The sequence below is a fragment of the Empidonax traillii genome, unplaced genomic scaffold (assembly GCF_003031625.1).
Source record: "Empidonax traillii isolate 1590-97213 ecotype Southwest subspecies unplaced genomic scaffold, ASM303162v1 scaffold443:size705114, whole genome shotgun sequence".
Lineage (NCBI taxonomy): Eukaryota > Metazoa > Chordata > Aves > Passeriformes > Tyrannidae > Empidonax > Empidonax traillii.
In genome coordinates, this window is record NW_020955636.1 from 327409 (window position 1) to 343600 (window position 16192).

Genomic DNA, 16192 nt, shown 5'->3' on the forward strand with positions numbered 1-16192 from the left:
ATTTGTGCTCAGCATAGTGATGAACCTAACACTAGAAGAGCTTATCTGAAAGGAAGCCTTAGATAAAGTGACCCTCTAATGGCATTGACTTAAATCCATCCCAATTGAGACCACCTCAGGCTGAGCTGGTACACTGACACAGCTTTGTGTGTCATCAGAGAAGCTGATATCAGACTGCATAGTCGTACTGAAAATGTGTAAGCTCTGTATGAGACTGGCAAGTTATTAATCATCATCATTTATTTATGTAAGATTGCACTTTGGTTTCCCTCTGCTTTCTATCCATACCTGCTGTTCTGTGTAGAATTCCTGTTTAGTGAAGTGAAATTCATGCAGTATACTTAAAAAAATTAGAGTGCTACACTTTATATACTTACCTGGAAGTGATAGTATGTCACTTGAGATGACTCAGTATTAAGTATTTATTACATGTGCTTATTACTTGAATATTCCTTTTGTGAAGAAGCCCTGCCAGGGACCTCCTGCTAAAGCAGGCAAGAAGGGACAGGGAAGGACCCTTCTCAAGAGACTGCATATTCTTGGAGTCACCCTCTGACTGGCAAATGCTATGAGTTATGACTAGATTTCCACGAGTACACTTCAATGAGAGTCAACCTTACCATGTGAGCTACATCACTCTACCTCAACCGACACTAGGAGTAGTACCAGATCTTGTTGAAACAAATTATTTAGAATTACAACAGGGAGAGTTTGTGTTTGAAAATGTTTCATGGAACTTAGGGAAGCTGTATTAAAGAGAATTGGATATATTTGTTGTCAGCACCAGAGACTTTCATGATTTTAATGAAAGGAAATACATCAGATTTCTTGATAGGGGCCCTGAGAGAACACTGCTCTGCGTACTGCCCAGTTTTTTTTTTGGTTTTTTTTTTGTTTGTTTGTTTGTTTTTTTTTTTATTGCTTAAAGCAGAAGATTTGCAGAGTATTTTTTTCCCTGTTGTCACAGAGGAGAAAGAATTGGTATTTTGTTCCTCAAACAGTGACTGAATTTAGCTTACAAATAGATCCTGGAGGTAAACAAAATAAGCCACATAGATTTTCCAGATGGCACTCATATCAGTTATAAAACTTAAAAAAAACCCCACAAACATACAGAAAGGGCAACAGAGGACTCAAATACCCAGTGTGCACCTAACTGCACCCTCAGCTGGGCCCTTGCCCATGGCCATGGTGATCTGCCGACCTGAGGCAGGCAGAAGCCTTTCTTGCTTGTTCAGTTGCAGTCTCTGGGATGTGCCCAGTCCCTCTGCATGTGTGGGCTTGTGGGGCAGTTGTTAACCATTACCACTCCAACAGCTCCAAGAAGGTTTGCTCCACCTCTAGCCCTGTCAGGTTGGTTCCTGACTTGGGCTGCCATGTGCTGCTTTTAAGTGAATAAAAAGTAATGTCCATCTTCATCCTTATTTTGGACTGGATACTGCATTAAGGTTATCACACAAGGCATGTGTTCGGGAGAGAAAACTGATTTACTTTCTGATGGTCCAACTCAGGAATTACGAACCTGAATCTATCCAGTTAGGGCTTAAGATTTTAGGCACAGGGTCTGAAATGCATCTTCCTCAAGAGGAATGTTTTCCCACAGCAGATGTACCGTCTCCTGTAAGAATCAGTATTTGGAAGGGATACCAATGAAACCACCAAATGATGAAAGACAAGGACATTTCATGGAAATCAGTAAGTGCATGAAGACCCCACAGCCTGGTTATGCAGGACAGAGCTCTCCCCACCTTTGAAGTGAAAGCAAATGTCAGAAAACAGTCAACTACTGGTCTTCTCAACTGTTGAGGATGAAAGAAAACTGAAATAGATAGATTTAGCTCCATCTGTTGTTGCATAGCAATATTCTTACATTTACCAGGAGCTGTTGCCTTTCATCAAGTTCCTTTTGTCTCAGAAGAAAGTAATTTGTGTTCATATTACAGTAACGTAGTGTGTGTGAAATACATTTGTCCGTGTGGAAAACGTAACACATATTTGGTGAAAAAATGAACAAGAGAAAAAAATCCTAATTTTCTTAAGAACATGGCAGGGGGTAGTACAATAATAATTTGGCATGTAATTTTTTTCTCCTGAGCATGTATTTATTTGAGACCAGGATATAAAAATGAGCATGAAGATTAATCCATAATTATTATGCCATTTCTCCTAGAGCAATCTTAGCAACAGGGAGCAGTCCCTCTCACCTGCTCCTCCAGCCCAAGCCAGGGCATGCCAGAGTGTCTCCCACAGCAGCACCCAGCAGCCCACAGATAAAAGGGGCTGCTCGTGTTGGTCCGAGCACCCATTTGACCAATGTCCAGGTGCCCCATGCACCCAGCATTGGCTCCACCAGCGCCTCCTGTGAGCAGCGTGTGCTTCCCTTGGGAAGGCACAGCTGAGCTGCACGGAGAGCTTGTCAGCAGCCCCCGGGTAACTCTCAATTCAATGGGGGCTTTGTCCTTTACGTCCCTGGGAGCAGAATAAGGCCCTTAACAAGCTCCTTGCTGGGCTGCCAGCAGCACTGGTGCTATTCTCTCCTAGCTTAGAAATCAGAGATGGAAAAGATCAGCCAGGTCACCCTGTCCCTCCCCTGGCCAGACTATTCCTGCAGAGCTTTTTCCATTCAAGCTGAAGCGCCTCATAGCAACAAAAACCTGAAGGGTATGAATCAGAGAGAGAGAGAACAGAGCTGAGCAACAGCAGCAGCCACCGTAACACAGGGACAAAATCCCTCACCACATTTTCAAGAAAATACCATCCCCAGCACCCTTTTGCATCTGTTTCTAAAAATGCAGGGCCTGATTCTACGATGTGTATAGTAGAAAAAACAATGCCAGAATTACTCACCGGTAAATGCCCTAGAAGAGGTGTGATGCTGTCAGACACATAGATGATACTTCCACCTGTAGTTACTGCTATGATGAAGCCATCTAATGCCTAAGGAAAACAGACAAGTGGAGAGTGCTTTAACAGGAATGACTGGTGTAAACAGACATCTCATCGTGTGCTGATCAAAACAATTTCACTTCAGCACCATATTGTTATCGAGTTGTAGGAATGTTATCTCAAGTTGCAGAACAGTAATTCTCTGATTTTACAGTCTGATTTAACTTTTACAGGATTCTTTGTAGTCTAGTAAAACCTACTACTGAAGCAACAAAGGGCTCCCAGGAACATTTCATGTCTCAGTTTTTAAATTAATCACACATTTTAATAATGCAAAATGACTAAGACTGGATCCCTTGGAAGATATTAAAATGAACATTTGAGCTCTGTGTAAATATCAAAGGACGATGAAAGGATGCAGTCCTATCTCAAAATGGTACTTCTCTGCAAACCCCATAAATCTCGGTTTGTACTAATGTAACGTTGTATATTATGGGCTTTCATGTAAGTAAAAGCAATGCAAATGATCAAATAATCCTTAGTCTGAGTTTTAATTGAGTGATTTATTTTAAAGGTCATGGTATTAGATTACTTGTTCCAAGAGAGATTCACCCTTCTGCAGAGTTTCTTCCTCATTTTGGTCCCACCTTGCAGTAAAAGCCCCTTCATTTCTAGGACTGAAGGGAAATGTCAGCCTGATCTCCACCCTCTCTACAGGAGCAATTTCACTCTCATAATTAGGCATTTCTTTAGTCTGAGCTGCTAAGTTCTGAGCTCAGTGTTGTTCAAAGTTAAATACAGGCACATTTTGAGATCTAATGCAAGATTAACTTAATTTTGGGGGGGATTCTCCTCAGAGTGATCTAAAGCAAGATGAGGTTTAGATCACTCGGGGAGAACATGCCAAAAAATTAAGACTCAGTAGTAGGTGCTCAGAGAATATATTAAAACCTTCCAACTGTCATTAGGGAGTCACTGATGAGGCTTCCAATCGTTCAAGTGGAACAAGTCTGGGGCTTTTCTGTCAGTTCCCTGGTGTTCTGGAGTCGGTGCTGCCAGCAGTACTCGGGCACCAAAGGCACTACAAGCACGACTGAACCAGAGCAGAGTTCAACTATACCCCAGTGGCAATACCTGCTCAGGGGACAGGTGTACTGCAAACAGCCTGATCAGGGTGCCACAGCATTACAAAACCATCCTGCAAATACAGGCCTGCCCCCGAGCCATACTAGCAGTTGATCTTGTAAAGCTGCAGCACATCCTTCCTTTCCCCCCTCCGCCACACTGACTTCAATAAGGGAAAGAATTCTGAGAACACTGGAAAATGCTAATTGTTTAAAAAGAAGAAAAACAAAACCAAAAACCCACAAAGCCTTGAATAGACACACAAACATATGTTCCTTTTTCCAGGGAATGCTGAGCACCCGCAACTATTTAAGTCAATGGGAATCTGCTGGTGCTTCAATCCTTTGAAAAGCAAGTCAATAACTTATACCCCAGTAGAAGAGTGTGTGTTTAGCATCTCTGAAAACCCTCCAGCTGCTATAGTTAGTTTGATTTTGTTAATCTAAGTGCAGCGAGTATGTTTCTCTTTAGTGTGGTACATTCAAGCTGTTTTCTAAAAAAGCATGATAGCTGTTAACCTGTAGAAGAGAGCAATGATTTTACAAGGCAGTTGGATTCTGCATGTTACTATGGTGAAGGCTGTTAGTTTTTAAAAAGTCAAGTCTTTATTTCATATCCAATGCAAATTATACACAGTGACTCATATGAGAATTTTGTGGTAAAATCACATTAATGTATGCATACATAATTCTATTTATATTTACTCACAACCGGACCTTCCAACATTAAGAAGGCATATCCCTCTTCAAAGATTTCACTGTTGCAATAGTCCTAGATGGACAAACAGAGCCCAGTGCCCACTCTTCTGTAATCTGATGACAGCCTTTTCAATGGGGTAAGAAAAAGACACTTCCAGGAAAGTTGTTGTATTACTGCAGTGAATTATGCTCTGATTATTTTGAATTAGTGCTTGGAAAAAACCTTCCCATCTTTTAATAACAGGATGGGAAAAACTTCAAGCAGTCTTGTCCAAATGCTAATAAAATTAGATTAGCAGAAAGACAAAAGAGCAGGGAATGATGAACATCTGGCACAACAGGACATCCCAATACCCAACGTTATCTTGAAGGGCATGGAAAATCACAATATCAAGAAGGTGATTTATAGGCTGGGAAACGAAAAGTGATTGGTTTAACTTGTAGCATACAAGTAAAATCAACAAAGGTCCACCCTGTCAAAACAACTGCCAATTTATTGCTATCTAAGGGACACATTTCAGCGCAGACTGAAGGAGTTACGTATGTTAAGCTCCTGTGCACTGAGATGGGAACGGGTGGTTGTCAGAGCAAAGGGAGCAAAGTGCCTTATAAAACTGGACCAGGGGAGTCTCATCACAACAAACTGCAATGGCCAAGGGACTGCCAGCCCCTGGGAGCAGCAATGTGCCCCAGCTTTATGCCACCCCTTGGCTTCCAAATATCCTTCCCAGGCCCACTGCCAGAGCCTGGATCATGTCCCATATTCATATCATTTGTGGGAGGAAGACAAGCTTGTTCTCAAAGGACACCATGGGGCCATGAAACCTCCATGTGTTTAGCAAAGGAAAAGATCCTTGCTAAAGATGATTCTAGCTGTTACTGAGAGAGAAAAATACATTTTAGCAGCTTGTTTGCATTTAATTTTGAAACTACATAGTAAACACCCTTCAGTTACCTCCCTTCAAATCCCATCTAACATTAAAAGGATCTATAGCGTAATTTAAAAACTATCATTGCAAAATGTTAGAATAAAAATTGCTTGGTAAGGGTGTTGCAAATGAGAGTGGAGATATCAACTGTATTAAACCAAGAGGAGCTGTCAGACTTTATCTGCTTGTGCAGCACCAAGCACTAGGGGGACGCGGCACCGCCGCTTTTTAGGTGCTAGCCTCGCACAAAGACTAGGTGATAATAATGCCTTCCAAGAACAGGAGAAAAACTGTCACGTGCTCTGTACCTCACCTCTGCTCGTAAAAATAAAATATAACCTGTGATTTGAATCTTCCCCCTGGATTGCACTTCTTGAGACTTGCTGCACAGCTTAGCAGGCTGTGGCAGTGCCTTGCAATGGCACCGCTGAGAGCGAAGAGCAAAAAGCGGGGACTTTAATCCCTTGTCCTGGTGATAGCTCTGCTTGATCGTCCAATACAGCAATACCTGAAATCTCCTCTTTTGGAACTGCAGATGACATTTTATTCTAGATGCATGGGTGTTTTCACGACTGCTAGACAAAATTAGGAAAGGTATATATTCATATTCACCTCCAACATCAGCTGGGTGAATTCTTCATTGCTGAGAAATGAAGGTTTCCAGTCCTGCTGGATTTCAGAAATCTCCGTCTGTGCTGAGACTTCTAGACAAATAAAACATTTACATCTTTAAAATTCAAATTAACTTCTATTTTGCAATACTATATATGAATTACTATGAAAAGAGAGAAATCACCTTTATATTCAAAGATTGCAGTTTTCAAGCATGGGTTTTGCATATGGAGACAGTAATGACTATGTAAACTGGCCTCAATCCTGAAATGTTTTCCTCATTTTTTACTCAGGTCAACTTTACTGACTTTAGTGGGAGTCTGTATTCACAAGGCCATTGGCCTCAAGCAGCATTACTGGGGTATTGATCAAAAGATAAAACCACTTCACATGAAATTAAAATCAAGGTAAGTATTAGCACATGTCAAATTGCTATTTACAATTTACAATTTCAAAATTAGGATTCTGGAGAGGGTTCAGCCTACAGCTTCTGTAACAAATAGGGACCAGCAAGAAAATTTCTTCAGAGGAGCCCCAAAGGACGATGACCCCAAACAGCAGACTTCTTGCTTTGTTTTCCAAAATGTGAGAGAAACATGAGCATTTGCAGCATCTTTACACTGATGCTACTGCCACCACTGCATCTTGTGCCTACCTCCAGACCCATTGTGCAGGGCAGCCCAGGAGAGGGAACGGATCACCAGCATCTCATCTCAAATCCTGTCTGGAGGGCAGAGTCTCCTGTGCTGTCAGCCTGTGAGACACCAAAGGGTGGTCTGCCCCATTGTTTGCCAATCCTGACCGCACAGCAGCCTGCAGAGGGCTTTCTCCCTGAGGGCTTCCCGTGGAGGGGTGCAGGCACACCAGGGTAACAAGCCATAACTTCTCACGGAAACTGGGGACCATACTGGGGGTAGCTGGTTGCACTGTGGTGAGCTGTTTCCTTTGGAAAACAGTCACACATGTTAGCTCTGCCTTAGTCAGACAGGGTTATGGGGGACAGATCTTAGAATTTAGAGAGACAAGAGCTGGTTTAGTTAGCTGCTCGCTCTGCTTCTCTAAGAGTGCTTCCTCACTCAGCTCTGGTAGTGAGGGGATAGTGAGCACAGACTGTCTTCTCCTTTCAGCACTGCCTGCTAATTAATCCTACTGATTAACACTTCCAGAGCGTGTAACACCCAGTGCTCCATATTCAGAGCACAAAGGCAAACTGGCCAGAGAAATGCAAATGGATAAATGATACTAAAGACAGTAAATTTATATGAGTGCCTGGGCATTTCGTCACCTAGAAAGAAATCAAAGCGTCTGTTCAGGCTGTATTAGCGGAGATGCAGCTGTCTGCTGCTACCAGCTCATTTGACTCACTTTCTGCACTGCTGGGGGCTGCCACTGGTAACACAGCAGCTCTCCACAGCTTCCACAGTTTTACACAGAGGTTTGAAAACCAGACTAAGGAAAAAGAGTCCATCAGATTTTTATTAGATGGTTTCAGAACATAGGATACTTCCAGCAGATCTGTAGCTTGGAAAAGCTAATGTACATGAAACGGCGTACGCTGGAAGAATTACTTGAGATTTGGGAGATTCTGTGGATTATGAAGAAGGAGACTGTTTATGAAGGGAAAAATCTGAAAATTGACCTCCTCTTCCATTATGACTAAAATCTTGGTTTAGCCTACTAAATGAAAGGGAAATACGATTGAATAAACCAGATCCAAAGTACGCTGAAGATAATCAACATTTTTAAATGCTGATGCTTTGTATTATATTGTGTGACTACTAATCTGGTTTAAAAATAGAAACATTTGCTTTTTTTAGCAAGTGCACAAAACCCAGTCACATTTTGACCCAATTGCTGTGGAAGCATTTGTGACGGTTAGCTTTCTTTTACCTAGTTGTTCTTCAAGAAAAAGTGCCTTTTGGAGTACATTATTTGGGCCATCAGCTACACCAATCTACACTTATTCAAACCTTGTGTGACTGTTCTTTGCTTGGCTTTATATTTGAATATATACATATCCTCCTTTACTCTGCCTTGGGCAGCTAAAAAGAAAAGATATATTATTACTGTCATTTTTAAAAAAAGTATATACAACTATTAAACTTTGAGATGTCCTTTCTGTATAAAACCATAGGTTAATGGTTGGACTCAATGGTCCTAAAGGTCTTTTCCAACCTAAAAACGGTTCTATCTTGTCTGAGGCAAAAATTCCTTCAAGAACAAACTACATTCTTACAACAGAATCATTACAATTATTTCCTCAGTAATATTGACATTTGTGACTCCATTATGTTGGGAGTCATGATACAGGAGTTTTTATAGTCTTTTCTGTTTCACCCAGAGTTCTCCAGGGAGTGCGGGAGGGAGGTGCTGGATGAGCAAAGCTGAGCCAGGTGATGCGGTGCATCAGCTCATGAGACCCCTTTCTTCTTCATGGAGCCAGGGCCATTCCTCGTGTCACACACTGAAGACTCTTCCTCACAGGGGCAGAGCAAGAGAGCCCCATTTTAAACCAGTGCCCTAATTTATAAGAGAGAAGCATTTCAACTGACCACTGCTGGTGGATGTCCATGCATCAGGAAGGTCACAGTGCACATTCCTCTCACTCAGTAGGAAATGGACCAAACAGACTAGATCAGCAGGGGCAGAAATCTTCTCTGCCCTCTGTGAAGGTACATTTCTAAGGGACCTAACTGTCAATGCTGGAGCAATTTACAAAATAAACTCCTGGCTTTGCAAGGCTGAACTTTACCACTGCAACTGGATGCTGTGCAAATGTGATGCAGCTTCTGCTTACGCAAACAGGGTGATGCACGTCATCTGTCTGTGGATGCACTTTGCTGAAGCCAACTTCAAAAACTGAGGCACTTTCTGTTCTGAGTTTTCTGCTCAATATGGAAAATCGAGTCCTACACAGTCCACTGAGGAGCAGGGGTGCTGAACAGATTGCTTGCCTGCATTTGTCTGCAGAGAAGCTGGGGTGAATGCTTTGTTCTTCTGCTCAGAATATTTCAAATTTCATGGAAGGAAATCTTCCCTCTGGCCCCAAATCTCTCTTGTTCAAAGCATCTCTCTTCATGTGTGCTGCAGGGCACTGCTACCCTCTTCCCCTCGGTGCCTGCCATTCGCCCCCTTCTCTAGCAGGTTGAGAGTCATCTTCAACCACAGAGCAAACAAGGAGATGGATTTGGGCAGCACAGTGTTTGCAAATTATCTTTCTTGACGCAATCGAAAAAAAAACCCAAACACCTTATGCTGGCACTTTTAGGTCCCTCAAGTCATTCTGATAATCACTGAAGGAAAGGGGATATTATTGTAAGCATCTGGCAAGTGCATGAAGAGCTGCAGTAAATCTTACCATTGTGTTTCTGCAGAAAGCCAATGACTTTTTCCAGCACAGTAGTTTTGTCCATTTTGCGAGTGTTGCCTGGAAGCATGGAGCTGAGCTCTTTGATGAGAACATTGAACTGATCGCGTCTCTTCTTCTCTGACTTGTTACGTGAAGCCCTGTAGACAGGGGAAAAGAAAAGAAAAGGATGAGCAGATCAAGAGGAAAAATGATCATGTACCTGCTCTTTGTAATGCAGACACAAAGAAATTAGCTTGCTGCATGCCTCAGCATGTGAAGACTGACACTGGATTCCAGCAAAACTGCAGAGGCGAGTAGGAAACAACAGTTCCCACCTGCTGTTCTTGTCTTTGAGCCACCTTTGGTATCCACTGGGGAGATGGAGGTTCGGCTCGCCCTTCTGTGATGTCTCTGGACACTCTGATTGAGCTTGTCAGATTAGCATTGAGCCTGTAGTTGAAGGAGCTCTGCCCATCTCCTAGATATATGTAGGATCTTGGAAGTTCATGCAGCCTCTGAAGAGGCACTCAGAAAGAGAAGAAACAGGACTACTGTGACAACAGTAAAATTTGCCATAAAGAAGACTGGGGCCTGGATCATAGCCATCTGTGCAGTCTTAACCAAAGAGAGGGACCCCAGTCCTGCAGCCGTTGCACTGGAGCTGGATTCACCTAGAGGGACCTCCTGCTTTGGTCACAGATGCTCTGCCTACCTCCTGACAGAAGCTGACAGAGAAGAATCACGTTGTTGTCTTCCAGCCATTAAGATCAGGGACCTGAATAGAAGTTCCTGCAGCTCCCATCTAGTTCATATGCCACCTCGTTCATTCTCCTTTCCAAGGTCACACGAGCAAGCAGGAGAGAGGGCATCAGCACGGCTCATCCCAGCAAGGACCAGAGCTTAGGCTCAGATGTCTTCCCAGACCTGGGGTCTCAGAAGTGCCAGAAATGCTTGCCTTTAATCTCTGCATACCACTAGGAAAATCTCTTAATGCCATGGTGCCCCGAGTCTTTAGGTGTAAAACAAAGACTCTATAGCTTTCTTCACCAGTCTTGTCTGTTTAGCTCACAGACTCCTCAAAGAGAGCTTGCTTCTATTGCCGCATTTGAAGAGCTCACAGAAAGAAAGGATCTGATTTCATTTGGGGTGTTTTGGCACCATCATGATACTGTCATTAAGGCTGCTGATAATCTTTCCAGCATGTACACTTAGGGTTTTTTTAATTACATGTCACTCTATACACAAGAGATTTCTGAACTGTTCCCATGAATCTGACAGCAGTTGGACTTGGCGGTTATCACCTGGACTTCTCTGGCCATGTGAAAATAGAAATAAATATAACCCAGAATGTTTGTTTGTTTTTCTGAAAGGTCCTCAAGCAGACAATATTTACCAATTACGTAAAGATCTAAAAATCTAGTTACATGCAGACAGGACAGAAAAGCTAAGAGGCTGGTTCTCTGAATTTTTCGGTCCCAGCTAACTCTGCTGTGCCTCATAAGCAGCTCTGGATGCACACTGCTGAAAATCAGAGCAGAATTTAGCCCAGCATCTACATCCCCTCCAAGGAGCGGGATGGCAATAAACATTTTCTGCAGAGAAATCACTACAGAGGCTTCTGGATGTTACTACTTACAGAAGGGTAATTTTTGTTTGTCTTGCTCTCAACCCTGAACACACTTGGAGATACACTGGATAGAAGCCAACGCTTGATTATTTTACAGCTTTGAACACAAGAGATTGGGTGGATACTGCCTGACTGATTTCAGCCTGTTCTTATTACAGTGCAAAAGGCTGTCAGTACAAGATGTGAAAAGCTCTAGTCTTATCCTATTTCTCTACAGTTCAAGGGGATGTTAAGAATATCAACATTTTACTTTTTCATAATTCAATCCCCAGTTCATTTTAAGCTTAAAGAGTCCAGATTTCCCTGAAAATAAAATAAACTGCCAACTGTCGATAGGGAAAGTGTTGCTTTAAAAAAAAAAAAAAAAAAAAGCCTCGATAGAAATATAAATGTTTTTAAGACTTGACATTTTATTCACAAAGGAAATATAAAAACTTCTCTAGCAGAAATAACTCTACCAAGATCTGAGTCAATGATTACAGTAAAATTTTGAAAAGGAAAAAAATTATAAAAATTGGGAAAGAAAAAGATAAAAACTATCCCTGCACAGTTGAAAATACTTTGTTTAGTATAGTTATAAATGTATTAAATACGACCATTTTCACCACTTCCCTTTGAAGATTATTTCCTAGACTTGCTTATTTCACTGCTAGGGCATACAATTACAGTAAGCCCAAACAACCTCCGTCTTAATTCCATACTATTTGTCCCAGTTTTCCTTCCTCCTTGCTACTCCAAAAAGATTACAGCATATTCAAGAGGAAGAAGGAGCCACAGTATGAATAAAATCAGGACTTTCAGTAACGCAGCTAAAGGCAATACAGGACAGCCTGAATTCAGAATGATCAAAATCATGAATTTAACATGTGTTATAAACAGCCATTTTTGTTCTCTTACGTATTTGCTACTTGATCTCTTAGAGAGAGACTGATACTGACTGACTACGAGCCACTACATTTTGCCGATTTACAATGAAATGTGACTGTACATTAAATTTTGTATTTCTTTCTACTGTCCAATGTAGTATGTTATATACGCATTAATGCAAGTAACTGTACCACATACCTTCATTCAGATTCTTAAATTTACTTTTTATTTCAGTGGAAAATGGCAGGTGGTAGTCTTCATGATTAAGCACTTTCTCATGGTTCACTTCAAGCTGGTTTTTGTTGGAATTTGGAATTCAACTGAATTGCAAAAAAAGTATTTAAAATTATTTACTATTAAAGCAAACCGAAAGAAAAGCAAATAGAGAAAAAAGTGCACAAAGCACGCTTTTTGTTTAGAATTAATAAATCCATAAAATAAAATATACCTCATCTAGCATCAAAGAACTGAAAATGAAATTATGGTTTCTGATCTCCAGAAGCTCAGAAGACCTCACATATGTCTTCAATGCTCCCAAGTGTGGTTTTAGTTCTCAGGTCTCTGGAGTGGAGCTCTACCTTAGGGAGTCAGATGATACAGAATGGGGCTCAATTTAACCAGTGTCCTAAAGGCAGAGCTATATATCTTGGCCAAATACTAAACAGTTAGCACAAAGGTGGGAGTGCAAGTGCCTCTTCTCAGGAGAGGATGGATCCTCTTTTCATGTCTGTATGACACAAACCGTATGTGCCTAATACACTGCAGCACATATAAATGGTGTGTCTGTGTATTTCTAACCTGAGAACCCCAGCTCCTGGCTTGAGTTCACCCCCATAGACGCAGATCCAGAAATTTCCAGTCTCACCTACTTTTAACTAAGAAAATGAAAGGAGAGAACAGTTTTCTTGGCATTTTTTATCCTCTCTCGTGTTTCTCAGCACTGAGACACCCAGCCCTTATACCAAATAGAAGAAAACAAAGAAAGCATTTCTCCTATGGCATGGGATAGGTGGGAGTCCTCAGCTTTCAACACACAGCAGCAAAATGCTCATCAAATGGCTTCTCCAGAGTTTGACTTTCTTTAAAGCTTTGGAAGAAAACCGGTAGCTTTTAAATGAATCTGAATGGTTTTAGTATAGTGTATTAACTTCAGACCTTCAGGAAGCCTCTCATGATTTCAAACTTGATTTCAAATCTACCTTTATTTCTAAAAAAGCTAAATGTACTTGAATTACAATTTAAAGAAGCAATTTCCTTTCATAATTTTCAAACTCATCAATTTTTTTATGAACCCTGATAGAGGCCCGCCCCAAGGTAAGACAAAAATTTCCCTCTGGGAACAAACAGCATAAAAACTATACCAGATGGTGATGACAACCACTGATAGTGAGGATATGTGTTATCCTATGTTTTTCATATATTCATTTGTTTAATGCATTTTTTTTTTATTAAACAATTATCACACAAATATCTTGAAGACAATCAGGCCTTAAGCAAGTGAAGTGGTGCTGCAAGGCGGGCTCCCTTCTGCACCCTCTCTGAATGGGAGCAAAGGGGAACAGCTGAGCTTGGCTGCAGCCCGTGCTGACCTATATTGGTGAGAAAAAGCTGCGGGGAGGGAAAGAAGCGAAGAAGGAATCAAAAGAGATGAAACTGGATCAACTGCTTGTGCCTGGACTGGAAATACTCTCATTAGAGGGAACCAAGGGAAAAAATGTGGGCAACCCACGGCCCTCTCTAAAGTAATTAAACTGCAGGCTGCAGCATTGATAACCTCGAATGCTTCCAAACTGCTTTTCTGCAGATGCCGGTCAGCTCTGACAGTTATTAAGAGTTTTACTGCCACAGGTCTTCTGCCTTGAAACACCTCTTTTCTCTCCCCACAAAGGGTTTACAACGAATTCCCACCAACCAGGACTCGACTGAGTGCAGGATACGGGTGAATATAGGTTTGTACCAGTTTAGGGCTGACTTTTCATGGTCTTTCTCTGCTCTGAAGGTAACTTCTGGGTGTTTTCATTACTGTGAGATAGCCACTGATGAATAAAGGACCGTCCTAATAGGGGAAAAAAGGCCCCACTCTTTCAGTTCTTTTTCTTTTGCAAAATGTATTTCAAAAAAAACCCGCATAGCTCAGATGATGTATTACAGAGGCAGGAGTACATTGTTGGTGCTTCAGTTCTGACGTTCTGCAGTAATGTGAAGAAAGCGATCAATGCCTTGGTTTTTTTAAATTTTCCACAGAAAACACTGCTACATTATCTTCTTCTTACAGGGCAGCCAAGAGTAGGAGTCTGTGAGATGGCAGTTTTTCAAGTTGTGCTTGACTGTATTTTACTCTCTCTCTCTTTGATTAATTGATTATGGATTAAACAGCTTCTACAGCAACAAATAGTATAAAGCTCATCACAGAGAACTATAAAAGAAAAGGTGCTCACCTCTTTGCTCTGTCTTTCTCATCTTCATCCATTAGATTGTCTAAGCAGTTTTTTCTGTTGAAGGAATGTGAGAATCATTATGAATTGACATTCTGTTAGCTCTACTTGCAGGTTAATCTCACAGTCGCTCTATTTCATTTTAATAACAGAGTGATGATATCCAGGTCAGATAAATGTGTCAGCAGTGCTTTATGCCACAGTCCCTGATTTTAGGAAACATCCATTGTGGGTAATGTTATTCCTGAGCATTACACTAGCCTTAGGGGCTTTAGTCAGGGATCAAGGCTCCCAGGCACCACACGGTGCATCAGCACAGTACAAAAACAGCCACTTCTTTGGGATTTTTTTCATATGGAGGTTACTCTCTGCAAACGTGTAGGCTGAATGAACCCTGCTGTCTGTCCAAATTGAAAAGGCATTTTCAGTGCTCGCATATTTCCCCCAAAACAATCTCCAGGGTAAGAGTCAGCATCACTGATGCCTTTGACTTCCCAGGCAGATCTTCCTACTGGGAGGCTCTTCATCCTCCTCTGTGGGCCCTTTACAAAAAGCCAAAGGGGATGGCAGTAACTCTACTGAATTACACCCAAAATTCAAAGTCTCCTCATAAATCCCACTGCATAAGCCACAGTGTTAAAAAGCCCTCTTGCAGCCCAGTCAGACTGCCTGCCCAGCAGTGTCCTCTCCATCACTCTTTTTGCTAATATTCACCAAAATTTGGTGACCTGTGGTCAGTTTTGTTGTCCAATTGCTCCACAAGTTTGAGCTGTAAAGAGAAAGTACTCTGAGCACAAGGTAGGTCCATAAAGCCACAGAATAAAAAATGGCAAATTAAGTAACTTTCTATAGGCAAGGCAAAGGGAAAAAACAAGAGGGGTCCTGCTGAAGGCTGAGTGCCTCAGAAACACTTGTCACCAGTTCACTGCCCACCCTCCTTTGCTCCGTGGCCTTATAAAAAAAACAATGCTTCAGCTGTAACCATTTCAGGCTGAGAAAGAAGCCCTGTGCTGCTGCAGCCTCTCAGGGCACCCATGTTGGTACCAAAGCCACACGATGCTGCATCCCACAAAAATATTTCCTGTAACAGCAGCAAAATGCTGGTACAAACCCTGGATATTGTCAAAGTGTCATTTTCAAAGCAGCGGGGTAATGACAGGCAATGATAATGCTCCTTTTCAGCAATCAATGTTTCTCATTTAATGAGTCCTCAACATGGAAGACATGAATAAAATTGGAGGAGGGAGGAGGGAAGTTAATTGCTAGGCTTAATTTAAGCTCATGTTATTTTCCACATATGAGTCACAGATAAATTTGCCTGTTTAAAGAACATTTTATGAAAAAACAGGAATGAAAACTTATTGATAGTAAGAACAGTGGATAAATTCCTTCCTTCCGCTACTAGCTCTCTTACAGCAATATTTTATCTGGTTGTTACTCAAGAGTTAGCAAAGAAAACAAAACTACCCTGTAACTTTTTATCAAATGAGTTACGATGAATTAAAGTCGGGGTTCACTGACTGGAGGATGAAGCTACTACTTTGTAACATTCAGCTCACTGATGGACAAGCATAAAGAGAAAATAAGGACGGGGTTTTTAGAAATAACTGGCAAATTTAAGTTGCTGAATTCTATTATATGAACAAAATAACATATAATACCAA

At 41.5% G+C, this 16192-nt stretch overlaps 1 protein-coding gene across 3 annotated transcripts in view; it reads right to left on the reverse strand.

Moving 5' to 3' along the window:
- Positions 1-16192, reverse strand: part of NPAS2 (neuronal PAS domain protein 2) — a 101966-nt gene that overhangs the window by 37447 nt on the left and 48327 nt on the right. For all 3 annotated transcript variants that reach the window (XM_027894817.1, XM_027894818.1, XM_027894819.1), the window contains 4 exons: positions 14532-14585; positions 9609-9757; positions 6251-6342; positions 2848-2937 (listed from right to left, as the gene is read on the reverse strand). In XM_027894817.1, coding sequence (XP_027750618.1) covers positions 2848-2937; positions 6251-6342; positions 9609-9757; positions 14532-14563 — 363 coding nt within the window. In that variant the 5' untranslated portion in view covers positions 14564-14585. The remainder of the gene's footprint in view (positions 1-2847; positions 2938-6250; positions 6343-9608; positions 9758-14531; positions 14586-16192) is intronic.